The sequence below is a fragment of the Pteronotus mesoamericanus genome, unplaced genomic scaffold (assembly GCF_021234165.1).
Source record: "Pteronotus mesoamericanus isolate MK-2021 breed Mesoamerican mustached bat unplaced genomic scaffold, CSHL_Meso_final contig_20, whole genome shotgun sequence".
In the NCBI taxonomy this organism is placed as follows: Eukaryota; Metazoa; Chordata; class Mammalia; order Chiroptera; family Mormoopidae; genus Pteronotus; species Pteronotus mesoamericanus.
The window spans coordinates 7,999,643-8,022,277 of NW_026555085.1; the positions used below are offsets into that span (position 1 = coordinate 7,999,643).

The following is a 22,635-nucleotide window of genomic DNA, read 5'->3' on the forward strand; positions in this document are numbered from 1 at the left end:
GTTTTAGAAGTGCTGTGCTAGATCGACATTTAAATATGATGAAAATCAACTATATTTATTAAGAGTTCCATCTCCCTTCTGAATAGCTATATATGTCCAGTCATTGCTTTTGGCCTGGATCATTTTCATTCAATAGTGGAAAAAAATTTTTTTGGCTTTGTTTTGTTTTTATTTCTAAATAAAAATTATGTATTCTCAAGGTATATAGCAGGCTGATTTTAGCTCTAAAGAGTGATTATTAATTACAGTTACACTAATTAACATACCTTTTCCTTGCATAACTTTTTTGTGGTAAGAATACCTGAGATCTCCTCTTTTAGCAAATTTCCAGTTTTCAGTACTGTTTTATTTTTTATTTTTCAATTACAGTTAACATCCAATATTATATTTATTTTGGGTGTACAACGCAGTGATTAGACATTTATGTACCTTACATAGTTATCACCACAATAGTATCCATCTGGCACTATACATAGTTATTACGATATTATTGACTGTATTCCTTATTTAAAAAATGTATTTTGAGCAACTAATGTGCTAGATTACCAAGATGAGTATAAAACTTTGTCCCTGAGCATGCGCCTCATTCCATTGAGGTCGTTCCTTGTTCAGGAGAGAACATTTTTTCCAAAGCATATCACTAATAGGGATGTCCACTCTGCTGTAAAGGAGTTTGTCAGTACAGGGCAAATGGAAAGCATTCCTCATTTCATTTTGCTTGTAATGGCTTTCCCTGGGGAAGGTGGTGTGGGAGAATTTTTAATTTTGTTTCTATTGAACGATAGGCTAGTGAGCACTCGCGTGCGCGCGCACATATACCCTTATATTTGCAAAACTGCCCAGCAGTGTAATTATTTAGGGGTGTTGGCATGGAATGGTAATGAAAATTTGCCCTTTGTGAGCAAAATAGAGGGCTACTAATGGCAACTTCGACCCACTTTGAAAGTCCCTTTCTCATGAATTCCTTAATTTGGATCTAAATGGTGTGAGATGAGTTAGGGTTAGAATTTCTGAGAGATTAACACATAGATTGTGCCACAAGTTTTGTAAATGGTTTAATTTGGAAGTTTCATTTGGAGAAATAGGAGGGCATTATCTATGCCAAAGATTTTCTGTAAATTTAGATTCCCATTCATATCTTTTTTGTTGTTCCACTTATTGATGTATTTATTGGTATGTGCCCTGACCAGGGATAGAACCCGCAAACTTGCTATATAGGGGCTCTGCCCTAACAACCAAGCAACCTGGCCAGGGCGAGAATATAAATACTTCGATCAATAGCAGATGGATTGCTCTTAATAGTAATATGAATGTGTTCAGCAATAAAGGGCATGGTGACTCCTTCAAGTTGTCTGAGTATACAGCACTCTCTGCACTGCAATCTTGAAATCCTCAGAAGTTTTGCTCACTGAACAAGCTTGTATAAAGATTATCCATGCCTCATCCAGTCTGCCAACCTGAAATGGCCCTAGGGGCACGCCACATCCGTCCTTGGCAGCTTGTCCCTTTTCTTCATGAGAAACCAGGGGTGAGGCTGGCATTAGTGTGCCACATGCATGTAGGTCTCCACGAACTCCTTGGCCAGTGGAGGGGCAACTACTTCTGTGGAGAGGAGGGTCTCTGTGCCACTGGGCTGGCACCCAGTGCTTGGGTCTAGGGGTGGGGAGTAGGCGCCAGCCCCCACTCATATCTTTATCCTTGTTTTTAATCGATGGCGCTTTTCAGACTCAATTATATGGACAGATTAGATGTGTTCTTTCTGATTAAAACAGTTCATGAATTGCAGCCTTAGGGTGAAGTTGGAGAGTAGGGCTTTCTTTTGTGAAGAGGTGACTTCTTTTCTTGTACATTCTGATCTATTCCTGATATTCATTTGTTACCATTTACTATTTTAAGTCTTCATGGGTACATGGAAGGCTATTAAAAGAAGAAAATATTTTACTGCTAAAGAGATATAGATTCTTTTAATATTTTTAAAAGAGTCTTATATTTTTTAATTATATTTTACCGATTGTTATTACAGTTGTCCTGATGTTTCCCCCTTTGCACCTGTCCACCCAGCACCCCCCACTCCCTTAGGCTATCTCCCCACCATTGTTCATGTCCATGGGTCATGATGTTCCTTCTGATATTCCTGAGTGGTGGTTGCTCTGTATTTCAGTTGTAATTTTGATATGGTTGTGCAAAAAGGCGAGCCACGTCTGCCTACGCTGCCATCTTGACCAGAAGTCAGTTTTACATTCTTATTTAGGTCACATTGGGAGATAATGTAGAGTTTATTTCACTATCTCCATTGCATGGATTTTTTTTTTTTTTTGAGACTCCTTATCAAAAACTCTCAAGGTACGAATCTCTAGAGAGGGGGGAGAATTGTAGCTCCTTGATTTTGTTGTCTAAAATCACCTTTGGAACAGTGAGTCTGGAAAAGTTGGATGCTGCAAAGGTAAACAAAGTGCAGATTAAGATAGAGTGGAATTGACAAGCTGGTTAAAAAAGGACGATGCATTTCTAATTAGCCCACTGTGCCTTTAGTTGGAAATTAATTAGATACTGTATGTAAATGTCATGTTAATTAAGCAAGAATATAGAAGTGTTATAAATCTGCAAAAGGAGTGGCTGTTTTTTTCTTATTAATGTTTTTCAGTTACCATGAAAGAGCTGATAGAATATTTGTTTGATTTCAATAATCAAACAAATTTGAAAATTTGAGCGTCCGGCAATTTTTAGCTGACCGACTCCTTGACAGTCCATTCATCCTAATTGATGTGTTTTAACACATGGTGAAACTGTAGCCAATGAGGGCTAGTACAACCTGGAATCAGAAATGACCAGTCATCACAGCTGTTCTAACAAAAGCTTTTTGGGTAGATTATTGATCTCTCTTTTCAAGGTTAAGGAGAAATACTATTTTTCTGTATTTATGCAGTCTTAAATTTTGAGTGCCTGAAATGATTGCCAGTCGAAATGCAGCTACCCGCCAAATCTGTGTTCTCTACTTCCTCCTGAGTCATAGTCTTCAACCCGTCTGTGGAGCACAGTACACACAGGTAGCTCAGTGCTTTTTAACATGCTCAGTAACTCTACAGCTGAAAAAGAAAGTTTAAGAATTCTGCTCTTTTAGCTTGAAATGTGAGTGTTGATAATTAATGGGATACCTTTATTCAGCCCTTTTGGTTTTACAGGTTACAATGAAATTAGTATGTAGATTTGACCCATCTTCAGCTTTACAGGCCTGAAATCAGTAGTTTTCCCAGGCAAATTCATTACACTATTGCAAATGTTATAAAGATTTCTAGTTGTTGGGAATACAGCTAAAGAATTTTATTTCATGGCTCTCATGTGGACTTGCAAATGTGATCCATAGTGCTGCATTATGTATGACACCTTCAACAGAAGAATAGAAACATCCCTAGAACACAACATAGAATGAATATTCAGACTTATGATCACAAACCACACGTTACCACAGGCATTATATACTTGCAAATTCCAAACCCTAAATTGTTGAAATTTAGGAAAAAGGCCTCCGAATATAGTGTCAAATGCCAAATGATAGGCTGTTACTAAATATCTTCAGATAATGAAGAAATATGAAAAAATTCAGATATCTAATTTACTTTAGCAAAAGGAAGCAAATAGCACTCATGGTGATTGGCTGAAAGTTAGTTTGGGTTGGTTAATCTTGTTATCTGGTTCATAAACCCCAGAGAGCCTGTCAGATTGAGGAAGGAACTTTGTTTTGTTTTGTTTTTTAAATGTTTAAAAATCCAAAACTTATAATTCAAAACTCAGTTGCCATTAATATAGGTTAGAAGGTAATGATGGGAATTGTGCTATGCTTATTAATACATTGATTTTTCCAACCTGATCCCACTGAACAATATATCTTTCTCCTCCTCTCTCTATTTACCAATAGAACCCAGTAATCAAGAGGCTTTCTCACCTTTCTCTTACTAGCTCTGTTCACCCTGCTGCTTGGGAAGAAGAGGAAGAAAGGCCAAAAGTAGCAGAGTTTGCCATGGTTTATGGGATCATATGCTAGACCCTCTTTCAGACATTAGCCCAGTTTAAAAAAAACAAAACAAAAACAAAAAACCAATGACATTTCTTGATGGAGCAGATACCCTGACTTTGACCCTTACTATCAACTCTCAAAATTATTTTGTTTGCTATAACCACATGGGACTCATGTTATATTTTTATTATTGTGGGCAAAAACCTGAAAAGATTCCCCTTGAGTGGCCCATAATTTCTTGTATTTATTTTAACAGAGTTGATTTGGAATTAATTGTGTATGAGTATATACCATAATCTCCTGTGGCTACTTCTTTTTTTGAGAGTACAAGAATTTTGTATTTTTAAAGAGTTTCCTTGGTTATAGTCTGCCAGACCAAATTGAATTCCAAGCTCTCTGTTTATAATATTGTACAATTATCAAAGCTGGGATATATTATTACTGCCAGTTACTCTTGCTATCAATTTGTTTTGGCTCGGCTATGGTTCTATGTGTACTTTACTGTAATGTAGTGAATATATTGGATTGTGTTGTTAGTTTAACAAGCTCTCTGGAGAACAGTTTCATGATAATGCATGTTGAGATATGGTAGGTGGCTTTAAAGTTATTTGTGTATTTGTCAAACCTACAGAAATTCATTCATTAGGAGTTTTAGAAAGGATAAACTCTCAACCTACAGATGAAGTAAAGTTTGTATTTGTAAACATGAGAGTGTTAATTAATGAGTCCCAGCCAAATTTCTTTAGGGCGTTTTGATTTGACCAATTTCTCCCTTATGGTTTTACTGGATGAATTATTTTATGTTCCTTTAAAAAAAGTATTATGGTGGTTAAGCCATTATTGACTCTTGTACTCTGTGTAGCTCACATGTTGTGGAAACAAATGATCTTGGCCAGATACTGAACTGGGAGTTAAAGAAATTGTTATCAGAGACTGGAACTAACTGGGTTGTTAATATTTACATTGTGCTCAGCTGGCTTAAAAATGTACACTAATCTCTTTCTTTGTCTACCCCAACATATTGCATCAAAATTTCCAGAGTCAGGGTCTGGGTATCTGTATTTTAAAAATGCTCCCTTGAACTTTCTGGGTTCCAAAAATGTTCTATTTTTATGTGACAGTAATTACAAAAGTGTATATATGTTTAAACTCTTCATGGTGTATATTTAAGATTTGTGTACTGCACTTTTGTATTTTATTCTTTTATATCTCAATTTTAAAAATTTTAATAAATGTACATTAGTCTCTTGATTAAATCAAGCAATTTGCAGTGGTCTTAATGAATGCTTTTAAGTGCCCCCTCTCCACAGAGTTACAACCCAAGAGTAGATGACAAAGTGGATTTTGGTCTCGGGAACATAAAATCTGCTGAAAGAGAAAGTGGTGATACATCATATAAAACTGTACAGTTTATGAATTCTTTTTGTATAGGTGAGTCTCATCAACACTATGGCTTATGGGCAGTTTTGCTATACCCATAGTTGGTTAAAGAAACCGAGGAATTCCAGGACTTAAATTGAGTCTTGTATGAAAGCTTGTTATTTTTTCCCGGAAATAACAATGCAAACAAATAAAAACAAACCCTCATGGAAACAGAAGCTATAGTATACTTATGGAGCTATAGGAGGCAGTACCCAGAAGAGAGTTCTCAAGGATGTGACGTCTGTATTAGGTTTTCTTGCATCTCACTGTCTCTCCACGTTGCCTATTTTCTTGTCGCAGTTGCCCTTTTGGATCTCTCCAATTTTAGTATGTTAAGCTTTCTCTGGGGAATGTGATGTTTGTAGAAAAATGCCCTGCTCTTTTGGTCTTCTAACTTTGAATTCTTGCCTCATTTTCAAATTCTTGAGAAGTATTTCCAGTTGATGCTGGTCAATGATGAATATTCTTCCTGATTACATTTAGCATTCATTACTTGCTCCATATTCTTTGATACTTGATCAAGCTCTTTATTGCTGTCATATATTGTTCTTTATTTATTTATAGAAATTTTGTCCTCCTAACAAGATTATAAGCTCCCTGAGCATGAGACTACCACACCCACTAAGGTTTGCTGCTGTTATGGCCTTGATATAGGAAAGAGTGGACTAACAGTGAACTCTTAAGTGGAATTTCCAGGTCCCTAAACCCATGGATCTTGGTGGCATAAACTCTTAGAAACAGGTCTCAGAGTTCTCTCATCTTTCTTTCCTTATCAATGAGTAACTTCAGTGATATGTAGTCTTGTCATAGGTGACATAACATCTCTATCAATTAACCATGTGTACCTTTGCTAGTCATAGTCACCTGGTGAGCCTTTTCAAAATATGTGTGTAACATTTGCCTGTGTGTTCTGTTCCTTTATGATCATAATTACTGCCTCTCCTAGGGCATATAAAGAACTACTGATCTTTATGTTTATATAATAACTTCCTATTTCAGAAGGTAGGATATGGTTGGTGGGGAATGTTGGGGTATATTTCAGTAACAATTTAAGAATTTGTTGGTGGTCTTCAAATTATTGCTTTTCTAGCCTTAACCCACCAACTGACTATATATATGAAAAATATATATATATATATATATATATATATCTTTTGCATACTCTTGAATTATAACTGTCCATCAGATCTCTGGGCCCTCAAAGATTCCATGCAGGCCCTCTTCACGGCATATTCTTACAATTAAACTTGACATTCTTTCTTGGTCAGCAATGCTCTCTTTACATATTAAAATGATCTTTATTTCTTCTGACAAGCAGTTTTTCCTTAGGCATCTGCCCACCCCCCACTGCCTTATATAAGGCTATATAGTCAAAGGCTATATATATTATTCTGCAATAAATTCCAAGGTAGGGTGACCACCGAGATCAGCCTGAGACACAGTATTCCTGCTTATACTTTGTGGAAAAACTCATCTCTGCAAACTTGTGGGTAATTTCCTCTCACCTGGATTGGAATTCTAGTTAAAATTTTATTCTTTAACTTATTAACATTTTGTGAGACTTGATTTTTTTTTTCTATGAAAAGCATGTTCTAATATAGAAAGCATATAGATCTAAATTGCTGAACTAAGATTAACCTACCGCTACTACTGTCTTCTCCATCCTTTCTACTACCCCTCTTATGCATATTTTCAGGTTGATCCTGCATTTTTAGCCTTCTCTTTGTCCAAGATAGCAACTATGAGCATGTAGTGGATATGCCCTGACTGATGTGCCTGCCTTTCTGTTTCTAGGTGGGCCATGCACAGACACAGCTCATGTCTCGTTAATTACACCTACCAAAAGATCCTCTGGTACAGGTACGTACATCATTCTCTTATCTGGATTCATTCTTATCTGAATCCTTCACAGAAATTACCTACTGTTTTTAATGTGGTGTTCTTGCCAGAGTGCTCTTTAATTTCTTCCATCAGTTTTGAAGTGATGTATTATGTGCTTAATATTGGGAATGGCATGTGAGCAGAGGTCAGAGCGAAGCTCTTGGAGGTCAGATTGACTGAGTTAATGCTGAGAGCTAGGACCAAGTAGTGGACAGTTTACCTACTTCTTATGTCTGAAGAATATTAAAATATGAAACATACAGTGCCCAATTTCTAGCATGTGGCTAATTTGTCTACATCTTGGACTTACAAAAAACATTATTTAAGTAATGGAGACTATAGAGTGATGGCAGTTGTAGCACAGATAATCAGTGTTTTAACTGTTAGAATATCCTAATAGTTTTGGAAAATTATTTTCTCTCTTGTGTCTTCAAGCCATAGGGTATGCTAAAGTCATTCTTTTCAGATACATAAAGTCTCCCAGAAATCTTTGTGCATCTCTGACATTTTTATTAAACGTGAAGTCATGAATATTGTAGCTCTCTAAAAAACAGGCATAATGGCTGCTATTCCCTTAGCTTATAGCTTAATTTATTTTTAAACAGTATTTGCCTTTTCCAATAATTTGGCCTGCTATTTAAAATATCTCAAGGATTATATTTGGAAGAGTAAAAATAATTATATTGTTTTTCCAAAGATCACATTCAAAGTATTTTTATAATTTAAAAAGTTCTTTTTAACTTTTCAGCAAAAATAGCACAAACTATTTCTGTGTACAAACTTACACTGAAACCTCTCAACCCCTTTAAATGCTCATAGTTTTGATGTTAAACCTCAGACAGGCTTGCCCTTGAGCAGTTTATAAGTAACATCCAAGTATTGAACTCTAAGGAACTTAATTTTACTTTTCTGTTCCAAATGACTGGGTTCGAGGCAGGGTTGTGTGAGATGGTCCTGGTGAGCTCTCATCCCTCCTGTCCTCAGTACATAAACTCCCCTGTGTAGTTCCTGATGAAGATGGAAGAGAACTGTGCCCTGGAGTAAGACAGATCTTCCTGATGAGCCACTGGAAGTCAGAGCCAGCTTCCTGCCCAGTCCAGCCTGAAGCTTGAAAACATTCAGAGCCCTTCAATTTCAGGTCCAGCACTTCATATGCACAGTGTACTTAAAGCTTTCTTCTTTCCTTCCAGCCTTGGCCCTCAGGACAGGGTTTATTGTTTGTTAGTACTACCGACATCAGGTAGCAGTCAGGGAGTGAGCCTCAAGCACATGTGGTCACCCTGAGAGATTTAGGAAAGAGACTTGGGTGGTCAGCTTAGACACTGAAACTAGTGGGAATTCTTCTTTGCATATCATGTAATTGTGTCCTTCATCCTCTAGGCAGATCTGTTTTGTCTCTTTCCTCCAGGACTATTTTGTGTATCTAAAAATAATAACATACATTGCATGCTAACTATATTACCAGACACCATTCAATAAGCTTTACATGCATGCCTATTTAATCTTCAGAACAGTTCTGCAAGAGAATTATTCCTCTTTTACAGATGTCAAAAGTGGGTACTTAGAAAATGAAGTACATTTCCTGGGGTAATATTGCTAGTAAGGAATAGAACCAGGACTTGAACACAGATCTTTCAGATGCTAAAGCCTGTGTTGTTTTGCACTGCATCATGTTACTGCCTATCATGTTGTATTATAATTATACTCCTAGCCAGACAGTGGGAAAGTATATCATTGAATGAAATATGGAAAAAGAGAAACACAAATTCGGAAATACAGCATGTAATGAAGTAGTTTTTAAAATGAGTTCTAAAAGCAGATTCGATTTCAGATTCTAGCCTTGCCTCTTAAAAATGTGGTTTTTAAGTAAATAAGTTAACAACTCAAAATTTGTTCTTCCTCTGTAAATGGATGATAGATCTGTCTCAAAGGTGTGATGTAAGAAATATATAAAGCTCACATAATAGATCTTTAATGGTAATGGCTATTATAGCATAATCTTATCATTAAAGATAATGTGTATACAGTGGCTAACCAGTAAATGCTGTGGTTAACCCATCAGTAGGTAATTTAGTTGGAAAGAAGAGTAAATTAGAATTACCAGAATTCATTGCCATTTCTAGTTTAATTAATCGATTTTATGTTGATCATATTCTTTGTTGCAGTTCAGTATTATAGTAGGAACTGATGGTAATATTTTTAGGTCTCCACAAAATGAAATATAAGCAAAGAATTGAGCTCTCAGTCACACATCTTCAGGCATTCTTTTAGGTGATCGCATACCTCTTAACTACAAAAAGATTGAGAATTTCTGGCTTGGAAGGAAATTAATGCAATGTGCAGGTCATCTTCCAAAAAGCCTGAAGCAAAGTTGAGATTTCTCAGCATTGATATTAAAGGTCGTCAAGTTCAGCCTGTTGCACTTTTCAAGAAGCCTGTCTGTGCCCCCTCAGGCTTCATGAACTAGCTTTACTGCCTCAGCTTTAGTTGATGGCCCTGACACTAGAGGACAGAGCTTCCTGATTTATAGAGGTAAACTGAAATAATTTGCTTTGAGAACTGCAGGTTGACTAACTTTGTCTCAATCTTTCTGTGTGTCTGGGAGTCAGCAGGTTGCCTATGGTGGGGATCCTGAGCATTTTTCTTAGGAATCGTCATCAGTTACAGCGCTACATTGCTGAAGTGTTGTGGTACTCTTTATGTCTAGGTTCTTCAAGGGAGGACTCATGCCTCTAACACATGCTCAGTGGTGCGCTTACCATAAGGGGCACAATAACAATAGCTCTCCCAAAGACCTAGAACAGAAGGCTTCAGGCATAGAGATCCATAAATAATTACCTTACAGTGGTATCATTTACTCCATAGAGTGAGGCCCTCTGAATTAGATCTTACTGACCCCCTCCAAGCCGATCTTTTCAATACAAGGTTGGACCTAAGGCAGCCTCCAGCTTAGTAATGATATGTATTAAGAAAAGGATCTTTAGGCTAGAATATAGTTAGTGGTTCTTAAGTCAGCAGTCTCTGAAGAAGGGTATATAATGTACAGTCTGTGAGGTATGGGAAGAAAATAGTAAAATTTCTTTATCTCAGTCTTTTATAATTTCTATTTTTCACATTCATTTTATAATTATATGTTGGTCCATACTTATAGTTTAAAACCAGCAAATACACATATAAATATATACATGTTAAAGGTACATAGCCAACTATCTTTAGGTAGAAGTGTACCCTCAAAAAAAGGGTTAGTGACCTTTTCAGTGAACAGGTCATTTTCTTTTCAGTAAATTAGCATTAGGTCTATAATTACAAGCCTAAGTGGTTGATTAACATTTCTGTGTTTCAAGGGACTACTGTTAATCAGAGTGTATTGTAATTTAGACAGGTGGAAAGCAATGTAGGTGGTCTACAACGATCAAAGTGAGAGAGGGAATTCCTTAAGAAATTGCTTTGTGTTAACTGAGTCTAAGAAGTGTAAGGGGCAGGTTGCAAAAAGTAGCAGTAGTGTCAAATGAAAGATCAGTTTGTATTTGTAAACTAAGTGAGAAAGGCTTTTCTTTAGATGCTGGCTTTTGGCCACATTGCACTATTAACAAGTAAACTCTGTAATCTTCAGATGGAAAAAAAATAGCATTTTGATCATTTTGGTATTTAAAGTAGAGAAAAATTGAGAGACAGTGTGTGTGGCTTTGTAGAGCTTTGAGATATCCTCAGCAAAGAGTTGAAAAATGCTGGCAAATCCCAGGTTGCTTTGGTTAGAATGTGAGAGTGAAAGCATATCACACCTTCAGATTACTAGAGAGAGATTACATTTCTTCAAAGAGTTTTAAATGTTTTGCACGTTCCCTTGTTAATTCTCACAACATTCTTGCCAAGAATGAGTATATTGTGAAGAAAAAGAGTTCACTTTCCTTGGCAGCAGTCCATCTTTTGTCCTTCATCTTTTCTACCTGTCAGGTTATACCTTAAGCCAAAATGTAATCTGAGCTGTGTTCATCCTTTTTAAGCAACTTTATTTGGAAGGTATTTGGATATTTAGATGAATTTCTTCAGAAAGTTATATTTTTATGTTTAAAGTGCCTTGTGGGAAAGGCGAGAATCCTGTTACCTTTTCTTAGAATTTTTTATTTCAAGACATATTATATAATGTTTTTCATAAGACTTATTTGCAGAGGGTTACAGCAAAAGGAGTTATTTTGTATGTTATTAATTGGAGCTTGCTATTGGTGAACTTTAAAATTTAAGCTGTAATGGACAGCCAGGACCATGTCTTGTCTTAAATTTCCACGGAGAAATAGTTTTTCTCCAGCAGGGCCCTTGAACAGTGACTAACCCAGGGACTCCATTCCCTCCACGTGGAGCATTAACCAACTCTTAGCTCTAGGGACTGGGTTGAATATATCAAGGGATAGACTTTTTAGCATATGAAAAAAGGAAATTGATCCTTCTCTATTTTTACCACTTTTATGGCTTTTCCCCCCATTTTATAGTCTCTTTATTTCTGAAAAAAAAGGTCATAAACAAGCTTACAGACTTGATAGTACTGCCTACAGACTTCTGCTCCATTATGTCTATATTTGCTGTTACTCTTCCTCCAGCAAATATGTTGAGTAAATAATATTCTCTCTGATAGACTTGAAAAATGATGGTTTTAAAATGCTCTGTGTATGTTAAAAATGTGATTATAGTTAGTAGATTCTCAAGAAAAATAGCCATTTGTGGGGCCATAGGGGAGCAATAGGATTGCCTGAGATAAAAGCAGATGGGACTAGAAACTCCCATTAAACACTAAGTTCTTCTGGAAAGTATCATCTTTCAACTATATAAGAAGCATGTTAATTCAGTTTATATATCCTTTACCTGTTTTGCCTTGCCTTGCTTTGTCTTACCCTACCTTATAGGTCACTTCTTTTCCTTTCAGCATGATGAACGGTGACATGAACTAGATAGCCTTGTATTGTTCATTGTTTCCATTTTTACCCCCCAAAAAACCCTTTTTCTTTGACTCACTATTCTCAGGCAACCTGCTTGTTATATTTGTCTGTTTTTACAACGACAAGAGAAGAACCCCCCTTTCACCTGGGAGTTAAGATTGATGTGCTAAACACTTTCTACATCAGTGTTCAGAAGCCATTCTTAAAGGGGAATGTTTCATTTTTGTTATGTTATCATGAGGTTTATATAAGATCTTTTACATTGATTCAGAAGCTAAAGGGTGGCAATATTAAATCAGAAGTGGCCCTGTAAATCTTAGAAATACCTACAGTTGTGTATTTTATCTCCTCGCAGAGTCAATACTCATAGAAACATTTCAACCAGAACATTTAATCCTAGAGAGTTAAGTCAGTGACTACCAACTGTATTGGTCAATATTACACATTGTAAATGACTCTTCTAGAAAGGACTCTATAGAGCTTTAAAGGAAGGTAGCTTTCGGTATGATTCATCTGTGTAATTCAGTTTTGTTTTGTTTTGTTTTTTTATTTTTTCTTTTTGGTCCTTAAGGTACAGCTTTTCCTTCAGATCTCCAGTATAAATATTTGAGACAGAAATAAAAGAACCTAACCTACTTATATAATATACAAGTTCCCATTAGATATTATTAGGGAAAATAGAAACCTTTCATATTTTATTAGCATTTAGTGTACCTATTGAAAAAAATTCGAAACAGTAAATCTGTCATGGCAAAGAAGTACAGTGGTACCTCGGTACTCATTAATTTGTTCCAGAACTCGTGACAGGTGCTGAAACTGACAGGTACCGAACGATGAAGCATTTTCTTTTGTGGGGCAGCGTTGTGACCCATACAAGTTCTAGCAAGTTCAGTGAGTTTCAAGCAAGCACCAAGTGCCGAAACTTTTTTTCTCATCAAAATGCAACAGATACTGGGTTTTATGAGCTGAAGCTGATGAGTACCACAGTATGACTGTATTAAAAGTTTTTACCTTGTGCATTCATCATCTTGGATCCTGAAGGAGTTTATTTGATTTCTGGGGTGGGGAGTAAAATGAATACTAAATATTTGGTAACACTGCAAAAAGTGTTACCAAAAGCTTTTCTAATCTAAAAGGTTCATCTTTTGTTTTATCATTAAAAAAAAAAGGCATAGGTTACCATGGTATGTCACAGGGTTTGCTGGCAGCGTGTGGATTTTGGCCATTGAGTGGATAACTGGGGAAGGGAGATAATCTGCTACATGGGGGTTTTTTTTCTGTAAAAACTTTAATCTTCCTCAGTTACTGCTTATATTAAAGAATAGAATGATATAGCAGTGCACTAAATAATTAGATGACTTGATCTCGATATGTAAATAATGGCAGATGAGTTTAAAAGCGCCTCATACAATGTATAGATTTCAGAAGAGGTTAGGGAGAGCTTACAATTTTTAATTTGTACCCTTGAATGAGAGTGAGATCCCATTGCCTCCAATCACTGTATTTCTGTTACAGGCTAGGTAGACATGTATGAGTTTGCTGAACTTGAAGTCATTGTCTTGTTTTACAGGCCTTGTTTGGGTTACTCAAAAGAAGCAACGGCTTCCTCTCTGAGAACAGGCTGATACAAGTGAATAGAAAGCCAGGATGCCAGTGTTATCAAAAGAAATTTTTGCACTTGAAGGATAAAAATGCACTCTAGTATAGAAAGGAAAAGGCTGTGTGATAAGGCTTATTGCTATTTTGGATGTGTGTGTATATGAGAAGCCTAGGCTATATTGTTGAGCTGCTCATGGTCTCCTTGCTTTGTGCTAATTCAGTTTACGTGGATTCTTGAATGCGGTTACAACTTGGGGTTTTTGCCTTTATGGTCATTTATTTTTATCATAGCTTGTGCTCTTACCAAGGAGAAAGTCCTGAACTTCCATTAATTAGCTCTTCTATTGCTCCATTGGGGCAAAATGCCTGAGCCAACATTATTTTAAAAGGATATCAAGGGAATTTAAAATCCCTCTCCTCCTTTAAAACTTTTGGGTTTTTTCGGGGGGGGGGTGCATCTTTTCAGGTGCTGCTCCATAGCACATGTGTACCTGTCTTTTAGGGAGCAGCATGTTAGAAATGTAGTTTTCCTGAAGCAGTCTTACCAAAACGAGCAAGATAGAACAGCCACAAAGCTGCATTATAAATCATCAGGGCCTTGCAATGATACTGCCCATTAAGGAGACTTTTTTTTCCCCCTATTCAGTTCCTAGCTGTACTAATAGCACAGCGCATCAAGCAAGGCTGTAAATAAAAGTTATTACCTAATAGGTAGGTGCTGAAGTGGAACGGACAGAGCTGAGGCATGGAGGCCTTATTACTGCTCATCAGCAATTATAAACAGGATAAAGTGTCTGGGACTTGCGCTGATGCAGTGAGGGCTAATAGAGGCTGGGAATGACACTAGACCATGATAGGATGATATATGCTGATGGGTTTTTACTGCCTCATCGTGCTGCTTGCTTCCAAAACAAGTTATGTTATCCGTTTTCCTGCTTGCTCATCTATCTGAAAAGACAATTCCATTGCCTCTCCTACCAGCAGGTGCTAGCATTTAGTCCTCATACCTGTGTCTGCTTCTGAGGCAACCCTCTTGTGAAGAGTCTTCAGAAATATTTCATAATCTTGCCGATTAAAGCCATAATCTTACTGTATTGCCTGCCGTCGTGGGTATAGATCAGAGCTTCAGAAGTTGTTGTTCATGTGGAATGTAGCACCAGCTGAGGCACTTTAGTTAGCCAGCCAGCCCAGTACTTCATTCAGAGATGACTGTGACAGTCTTTTGTAACAACATGCAAAAGGAGTGGTAAAGTTGCATTCTGCCCCTGGGAGCTTATACCAGAGACAGAATAAATGCAGAAACATATTCCAGCTATAGAGAGCAAAGAATGTGACTAATGTTTATTTTGAAAAGTGAGGACAGGGAGGATCAATTATGCTAATCATTATGAGCAAATATAATGCTAATGTTGTCTTTCCCTTTGAAAGAATTATCTTCCTGGTGAAATGCTTAGACTTTAGTTCCTTAGAGTGAATAAGAGTGATAAAGGGATACTTGAATGTGGAGGGAAAGTCTGGAAGTAGGACTGTTTTTTAGTGAACAGAGAACAGCAAAAATGAGTTGGCAATTCTTATGAGTAGCAGATAAGCACCTCACTTGGTAAACTTGAGATACAGCTCTCTTCGACTTTGATCATTCAACCTCACTAAATCACAGCAATTAGACCTTAGAGATAGGAGAACTCTGTAGCAGAGCCACAGATGAATGCTTTCAAAAGAGTTTACCAGTCTGATCCAGGAGTTTATGAGCATTCATGTAGTATAATTGTTTGTCACTTGTGTGCTTTAAATTAATACACCTCTTTATGCAATGCATTCAAAACTAACCTATCAGGAGACTTCCTGCTGTTTGAAAAACAGTATTTTTTATAAAGTTCTTTGATGCCTTAAGTTACACATAGGTGTACCTCATTTCGAAGAAACCTGATACATGATAATCTCAATATTACAAACCAGATAAATTAAGAATTAATGTTTAGGAGAGCCTTTCAATCTATAAAGTATCCTGCCACTGGGTTAAGGTGGCTAGATTTTTACTTTTGCATATACAGTAATATTTGACTTACAAATAATTAGTTCCTGCTTATTCTGTTTGTTCACACAGTATTCTGTGGGTAGTGACCAACAGGACAGAGAAAGAGATGAACATGAGGAAAATATTTAAAAAAAATAATAACAGGACTTGATGGCTGATTAGAATTGGCTGAAGAAAGAATGTAAAGTTATAAACAGGGAGGATTGAGAGAAGAAAGATGAAATTGATGGCAGAGAAATGAGTGGGAAGAAAAACTGGCTGAATCTGTCCTCAGTTTCTGATAAGTTAAATTTTAGGTTATTTTAGCTAGTTTCTAGAACAGTGTAAAAAATAGGCCTAGTTGGGAAATCATCAGACTAGAAACAGATTAAAGTGGGTAAGGGAAATGAATACAGAAGAACAAGGGGCTAAGGACTGTACTTAGGGGGCTGGGAAACAAGCCAGCAAGTTAACAAAGCCAAAGAAAGGAGAAAGCTTCACACAGGATTAGAAAGGTGCATGAGAAGAGGGCTCAGGAAACATGAGGATTAAGGGAGCTGTTGCCTGTGGCTAGCAGAAAGTCATCGAAACCCTGAAAGAAGCCTAGTGGGACGTGGTGGGATTAAAAGCCTGATGAGAGGCCATTAAAGAGGCACTTCATAACAAGGGAAGAAGGGCAGCAGCTGATAGCAATCATTCATTCAGTTTAAGGAGTTAGGTGAGCCATTAAAAACCAGTAAGTAGTGGCGGTTGCGGGGAGAAACAGGTCAGGCATTTCTTGGTATGGAGGTAGTTAGGATAGGGAAGTATTTTGCCCTTGTTAAGATACAAAGGAAAGATACACAGGAAGAGAAAAACTGGAAAATATTAGAAGAAATAGAAGAGATACAAAAGCAAGATTCTTTGAAGTCAGAAACCTAGAAGCATTAGTTCCTTTTGAGAGTATATGGAAAAAGATACAGATATGGATAAATACATTTTCGCTTTTCATGTATAGACAGCTGAGACAGGATGAACTAGGGAGTTCATCCTAGAAGGTCATCATTTTCTGAATAAATAAATAATGCCATCAGCTGTAAGCAGCAGCAGAGAACTGAGGTTGTAAGCCAGAATTACTGTGGACTGAGGAAGGAAAATAGGATTTTCAAGTAGTACCTGATCCAAACTGCAATTAAATAGTTTCAGTTTATAGTGGGCCCAAGTAAGACTTTTTCTGGCTACCACATTTGCCCAAAACAGAGAGCAAAAAGAGAACAAGCGGTGTTCATTTCTTTCTTTTTCAATTATATGTTTTCATTTTTCAAAAGTAACACGTGGTAGCAAATCATACCACAGAATAGTTTATAAGAGAAAAGTGGTAGTCTTAGAGACAGTCCCACTTCTCAAAACTGGCCAGCATTTCTCTCTTGACAATTTCTGTTTTAGTGTTTTCATTCTGTAGTTTATAACTGGAAGAAAAAAATGGTGGTATCCCTACTCTTTAGATGTCAATTGGTATGAAGTAGAAAATTTAGTTTATACTATTCCTCACCTCAGTGTTTGGTGTTTGTATTATTTGTTTTCATTCTTCTCTTTTCTTGATCCATCAACTTTTCAGCACCATATCTTAGTGAGGAATTAGTACCTCTGATTAGAGGTACTTCTTTGTCATACTTCCTTTCAGCTATACTTTTACTTTTTTTATTGTTACAATTGCTAGCTTTACATTCAGGCCTATAACCACAAGTAAATCTTCCATGTTATATCCATAGGTTGTTCCCAAAAACTGAATGCCAGTAAATGGTATTTACATTACTATGACTCTATAAATGTTATTCCCAGCCAGGCAGCCATGTTATCTGCTAGGAACAGATTTTTTTTTTCCTGTGGGTCTAATGTCATAGTACCTGGGCCACTGAAGAAGAATGTTCTACATCAAAGCCAAATTAGTTTTTTTGTTGTATTTCATCAGTTGCTCAAAAATCATGCCACATTTTAGTTTGCTTCATATTTGGGTTGTAACTTTTTCATACAGTTATTTTTTCTTGGCATTTATAATCGTCTCTTTTATCCTTGCAATATTTGGTTTTATGTCACTATTTTTTTAAATTATATTTTCCTCATTATGCTGTTATAATTGTTCTGATTTTTTTCCCCTTTGGCTCCCTCCACCCAGCACCCCTATTGCCTCAGGCTATCAAGCCACTATTGTTCATGTCCATGTGTCATGCATGTAAGTTCTTTGGCTACTCCCTTTCCTATAATGTACACTACATCCCCATGGCGGATTGTAACTGTCTATTTGTACTTCTTAATCCTCTCACCTCTTCACCAATTGCCTCCCTCTCCCTCCCATCTGGCAACCGTCTGGTAACTAACTTCTCTTCTCTTGCTGCTTTGAAGAGTCTCACTTTATCTTTAGCCTTTGGCATTTTCATTGTAATGTGTCCTTGAGTGGGCCTCTTTGCATCCATCATACTTGGGATTCTCTGTGCTTCCTGGCCTTGCATGTCTATTTCTTTCACCAAGTTAGGGAAGTTTTCTTTCACTATTTTTTCAGATAGATTTCCAATTTCTTGCTCTTTCTCTTCTCCTTCTGGTACCCCTATGATGTGAATGTTGGACCTCTTAAAGTTGTCCCATGGGCCATTTATACTGTCCTCATTTTTCTGGATTCTTTTTTCTTCTTGTTGTTTTGCATGGTGGTTTTTTGCTTCCTTATGTTCCAAATCATTGATCTGAATCTCGGCTTCATCCACTCTGCTGTTTCCCTGTAAATTGTTCTCTATTTCAATTAGTATATCCTGACTCGGTCTTTTTTATGCTACTGAGGTGCTCACTAAGTTCCTTGAACATCCTTATAACCAGTGTTTTGAATTCTGCATGTGATATATTGCTTACCTCCATTTCATTTAGCTTTTTTCCTGGAATTTTGATCTGTTGTTTCCTTTGGGCCATGTTTCTTTGTCTCCTTGTTTTGGCAGCCTCCCTGTGTTTGTTTCTATGTATTAGGTAGAGCCGCTTTGACCCCTTGTCTTGGTATCATGGCCTAATATATTAGGTGTCCTGTACAGTCCAGTGGGACAGCCTCCCTTATCACCAAAGTTGGGTACTCGAGGTGCGCCCTTTGTGTGGGCCTGTTACGGAAAGCCAGACTCAAGACACGATTCAGGGAACGGAGTAAGCCTTTATTCACACGCGCGGGTTCAGAGGAGGCAGTCTCCAAATTCTGAGCCCCGAATCGGGGTTAGATAGGGGTTTATAAGCCCTAGCATTCCGGCGGGAAACGGATGGGCTTCCCAGGTGGGGGAAGGGATTAGCATTCAGGTGGGAGATTGATGAGATTGATGTGCTACCCAGGCGGGGGAAGGGATGTGAAAACGGGCTACAGGAACAGATAAGCAATGATTAACAGTTAACCTGGGAGGGGTCTCTGGCTAGGCTGTTCCTCTTAAATCATCTTGCCCTTATCAGGCCGAGTACACTCTCCTCTTGTAGTTGAGCCTTGGTTGCTGTTGCAGCTCAATGGGAGGGATTTACCCAGGCCAGTCACCTGCCAGGGCAGGATGTGACCACTGACCACCAACCTCCACTCTCTGTGGAGGATCAGCTGTACAGAGACAGGGTGGTGGCACTCCCCTGTGGTCTGCAGCTGTCCACTGGGTGCGCTGACCCTGGGGTTTCCCAGGTGGTACAGGCCAAGGTCTGCCCTCACCTTTGTTTTGCCTGAGGTACACTGCCTGATCTATAAAGCAATCTGAGGAGGCTGCTACTCGTGCTGGGCTTGGAGATTCCCAGATGAAGCCAAGCTGTAAAGTTTATCTGGCTGCTTCTAGGGCTCACTGAAGCCAGTTTTTGCTTGTTTGATGGGATTTAGGAGCCAAGACCAGCCATTATTATGGAAAAGCAGCTTGCGTGGGCCTGTAGGTTGGGTGCGGCAGAGCCTCTGCAGATCTCCAAGGTGGGTCAAACAGTGTTAGGTTGATGAAGTCTCAGATGTGGCACCAGTTCACTGGCTTTGTTGGGGGAGGGTTTAGAACCAGGGACAGTGGCTTCTACTGGACTTGATGCCGGACACTTGAGTGTTTCCCTATATACCACTGGTTTTGGAGCTCAGAGGGAGTGAGTCCATGTGTGGATTCTTTAAGAGGAACTGTTTGGGGCTCCAGAAGGTCCTTCCACCAGCACAATCCCAGCTGGTTTCTGCAGCCAGAAATTGTAGGGACTTATCTTCCTGACATTGGAATCCTGGGCTGGGAGGCCTGGTGTGGGACTGGGACTCCTTTCTCCCAAGATTTTTATCCACATGGATGTTGGACCATCCTACTCCACACCCATGCCCCTCCTACCAGCCTGGATGGATGTGGTCTCTTTAATTTCGTAGTTTTCAAACTTCCATTCAGTTCTATTTTGTAGTTGTTGGAGTTGCATTCAGCTCTACTTCTGACATTCCAGAGTGGTAGTTGCTTTATATTTTAGTTGTAATTTTGATGATGTTGTGTGAAGAGGGAAGCCACGTCTGCCTGCATTGCCATCTTGATCAGAAGTCTATGTCACAATTTTTTTCCTAACCTGTATTTATACTTTATACTCAAGGCCTTCCTCTTAGCCCTGGCTGGTGTGGCTCAGTGGATTGAGTGCTGGCTTGCAAACCAAATGGTCTCCGGTCAGTTCCCAGTCAGGGCACAGCCTGGGTTGTGGATCAGGTGCCTAGTAGCGGGGCACTCAGGAGGCAACCACACGTTGATATTTCCTTCTCTTTCTCCCTCCTTTCCCCTCTCTCTAAAAATAAATAAATAAAACCTTAGGGGGAAAAAAGACCTCCTTTTCAGAGCTCACTATTTTTCTGCTCTAATCTGAACTACATGATCTTTAAGCCTTCTGTGTCACCCCAGAATTTCCCACCACCATTCTTTTATTCCCTCATTTTTTGGAATACCACCCCCCAACAAGTGCCTAAGAGGGAGGACTATTGGGGCCTTACATATCTGAAAATGTCTTTTCTGCTCTTAGTGTGATGCAAAGTTTGACTGAGTATGGAATTCTTGGATGAAAATGATTGTTCCCTTCCCTTCCATATTATTGCAGAAAAGTCAATGCCACTAATTTTCATTTTTCTAATATAACTAAGATTTCCTTTTTCTCATCTCTTAAACTGTTAGCATTGTATTGTATTTTTTTTATCTTTAGTGTTCCAAAATTTGTAGTAAGTGTCCAGTGGTCATCCTACACCCAACTCCCTCCCCCTGTTCAAGATGTTGGATTTGAAGACGAGTGTCCTCTTTCAGCTGTAGACTATCTTTGATATTCCCCCAACTTAACATTCTCTTCTCTTTTGGGTCTCATAATATAGATATAGGACCTGCTATATTGGTGATTTTTCTTTTAATTCCTTTCTCATCGTTTCCATCTCTTCTGTGTTCTGGGCAATTCTTATGTACTTTATCTTTCAACACTTCTCTTAACAATCATACTTTGTGAGCTTCCTCTTGTTCCCTGAAGGTTTCTTATTCATAGTATTCTATTTCTTGTTTATGAATATAATAATGTAGTAATAGCTTCTGAATATATTAGTGATTAGACTTGTGTTTTCCTGTTTGCTGACATATCTGTGATTGCCTTGAGAACAGTTTTTTGTATTTGCCTTAGTCTTATCTTTCATGCTTCTGGTGAAGCTTGGTTTTCTGTTGATGTCTAAGAAAAAAGGCTTAAGATTAACAACTGAAGGAGAAGCCACAGAGAGTAGATTCCTGGAAGCCTTGAACAGACTGCCCAAGGTCAGACAGGGACGACATCTGACATCATCAGAGGCAGATCCAGAAAGGAAAAACAGTGGTCTCCTACCATAGAAGTTCATACCACAAAGTCAGGAAATCAAGACAGATCAACTTAAGAAGCAGAAGCAAAAAAGAAAGAGTCTCACAAATAATGGGAAGACAAACACCCCCCAAATCTAAGGGAAAGGAGGAATCCCCAGAAAGAGAACTAAATGAAATAGAGGCAAGTAAACTGTCAGATACTGAGTTCAAAACAATGGTTCTAAGGAAGCTCAATGAGCTCAATGAGCTCAGAGAGAATTACCAAAAACTACAGGGAACCTATGAGGAACTTACTGCAAACTGTATCAGCATGAAAAAGAACATAGAAACTATCAATAAGAGGCAAGAGGAAATGAAGAATACAATTTCTGAATTGAAGAACACAGTACAAGGACCCAAAACAGGCTAGATGAAGCAGAGGAATGAATCAGTGAGCTGGAAGATAAGGTAGAAAAAAGCTCCCAGAAAGAGCAAGAGAATGAAAAAAAAAAAAGACTCAAAAAGAATGAAGAGGTGTTTAGGGAAATGCAGGACAACCTGAAATGTAATAATATCCATATAATAGGGATACCAGAAGAAGAACCGGAGCAAGGGATAGAAAACCTGTTTGAAAAAGTCATGATGGAAAACTTCCCTAATTGGATGAGAGGAAAAGTCACACAAGTCCAGGAAGCACAGAGGGTCCCATTCAAGAGGAATTCAGAGAGGCCCACTCCAAGACACATCATCATTAAAATGGCAAATATCAAAGACAAACAGAGAATCCTAAAGGCAGGAAGGGAGAAACAGGTAGTAACATAAGGGAGCCCCTGTACAGCTAGCAGCTGACTTCTCAACAGAAACACTGCAAGCCAGAAGGGAATGGCAAGAAATACTCCAAGTCATGAAAAGCAGAGTTCTGCAACCAAGACTACTCTACCTGGCAAGGCTCTCAATTCAAATGAAAGGGGAAATAAGGAGTTTCCTAGACCAAAA

General features: G+C 38.1%; 1 protein-coding gene across 1 annotated transcript in view; it reads left to right on the top strand.

The window, feature by feature from the left end:
- ZFAND3 (zinc finger AN1-type containing 3) overlaps positions 1-22,635 on the top strand; it is a 367,578-nt gene that overhangs the window by 284,832 nt on the left and 60,111 nt on the right. The window contains exon 4 of the mRNA XM_054569313.1: positions 7,232-7,297. Within this exon, the coding sequence (XP_054425288.1) occupies positions 7,232-7,297 (66 nt within the window). The remainder of the gene's footprint in view (positions 1-7,231; positions 7,298-22,635) is intronic.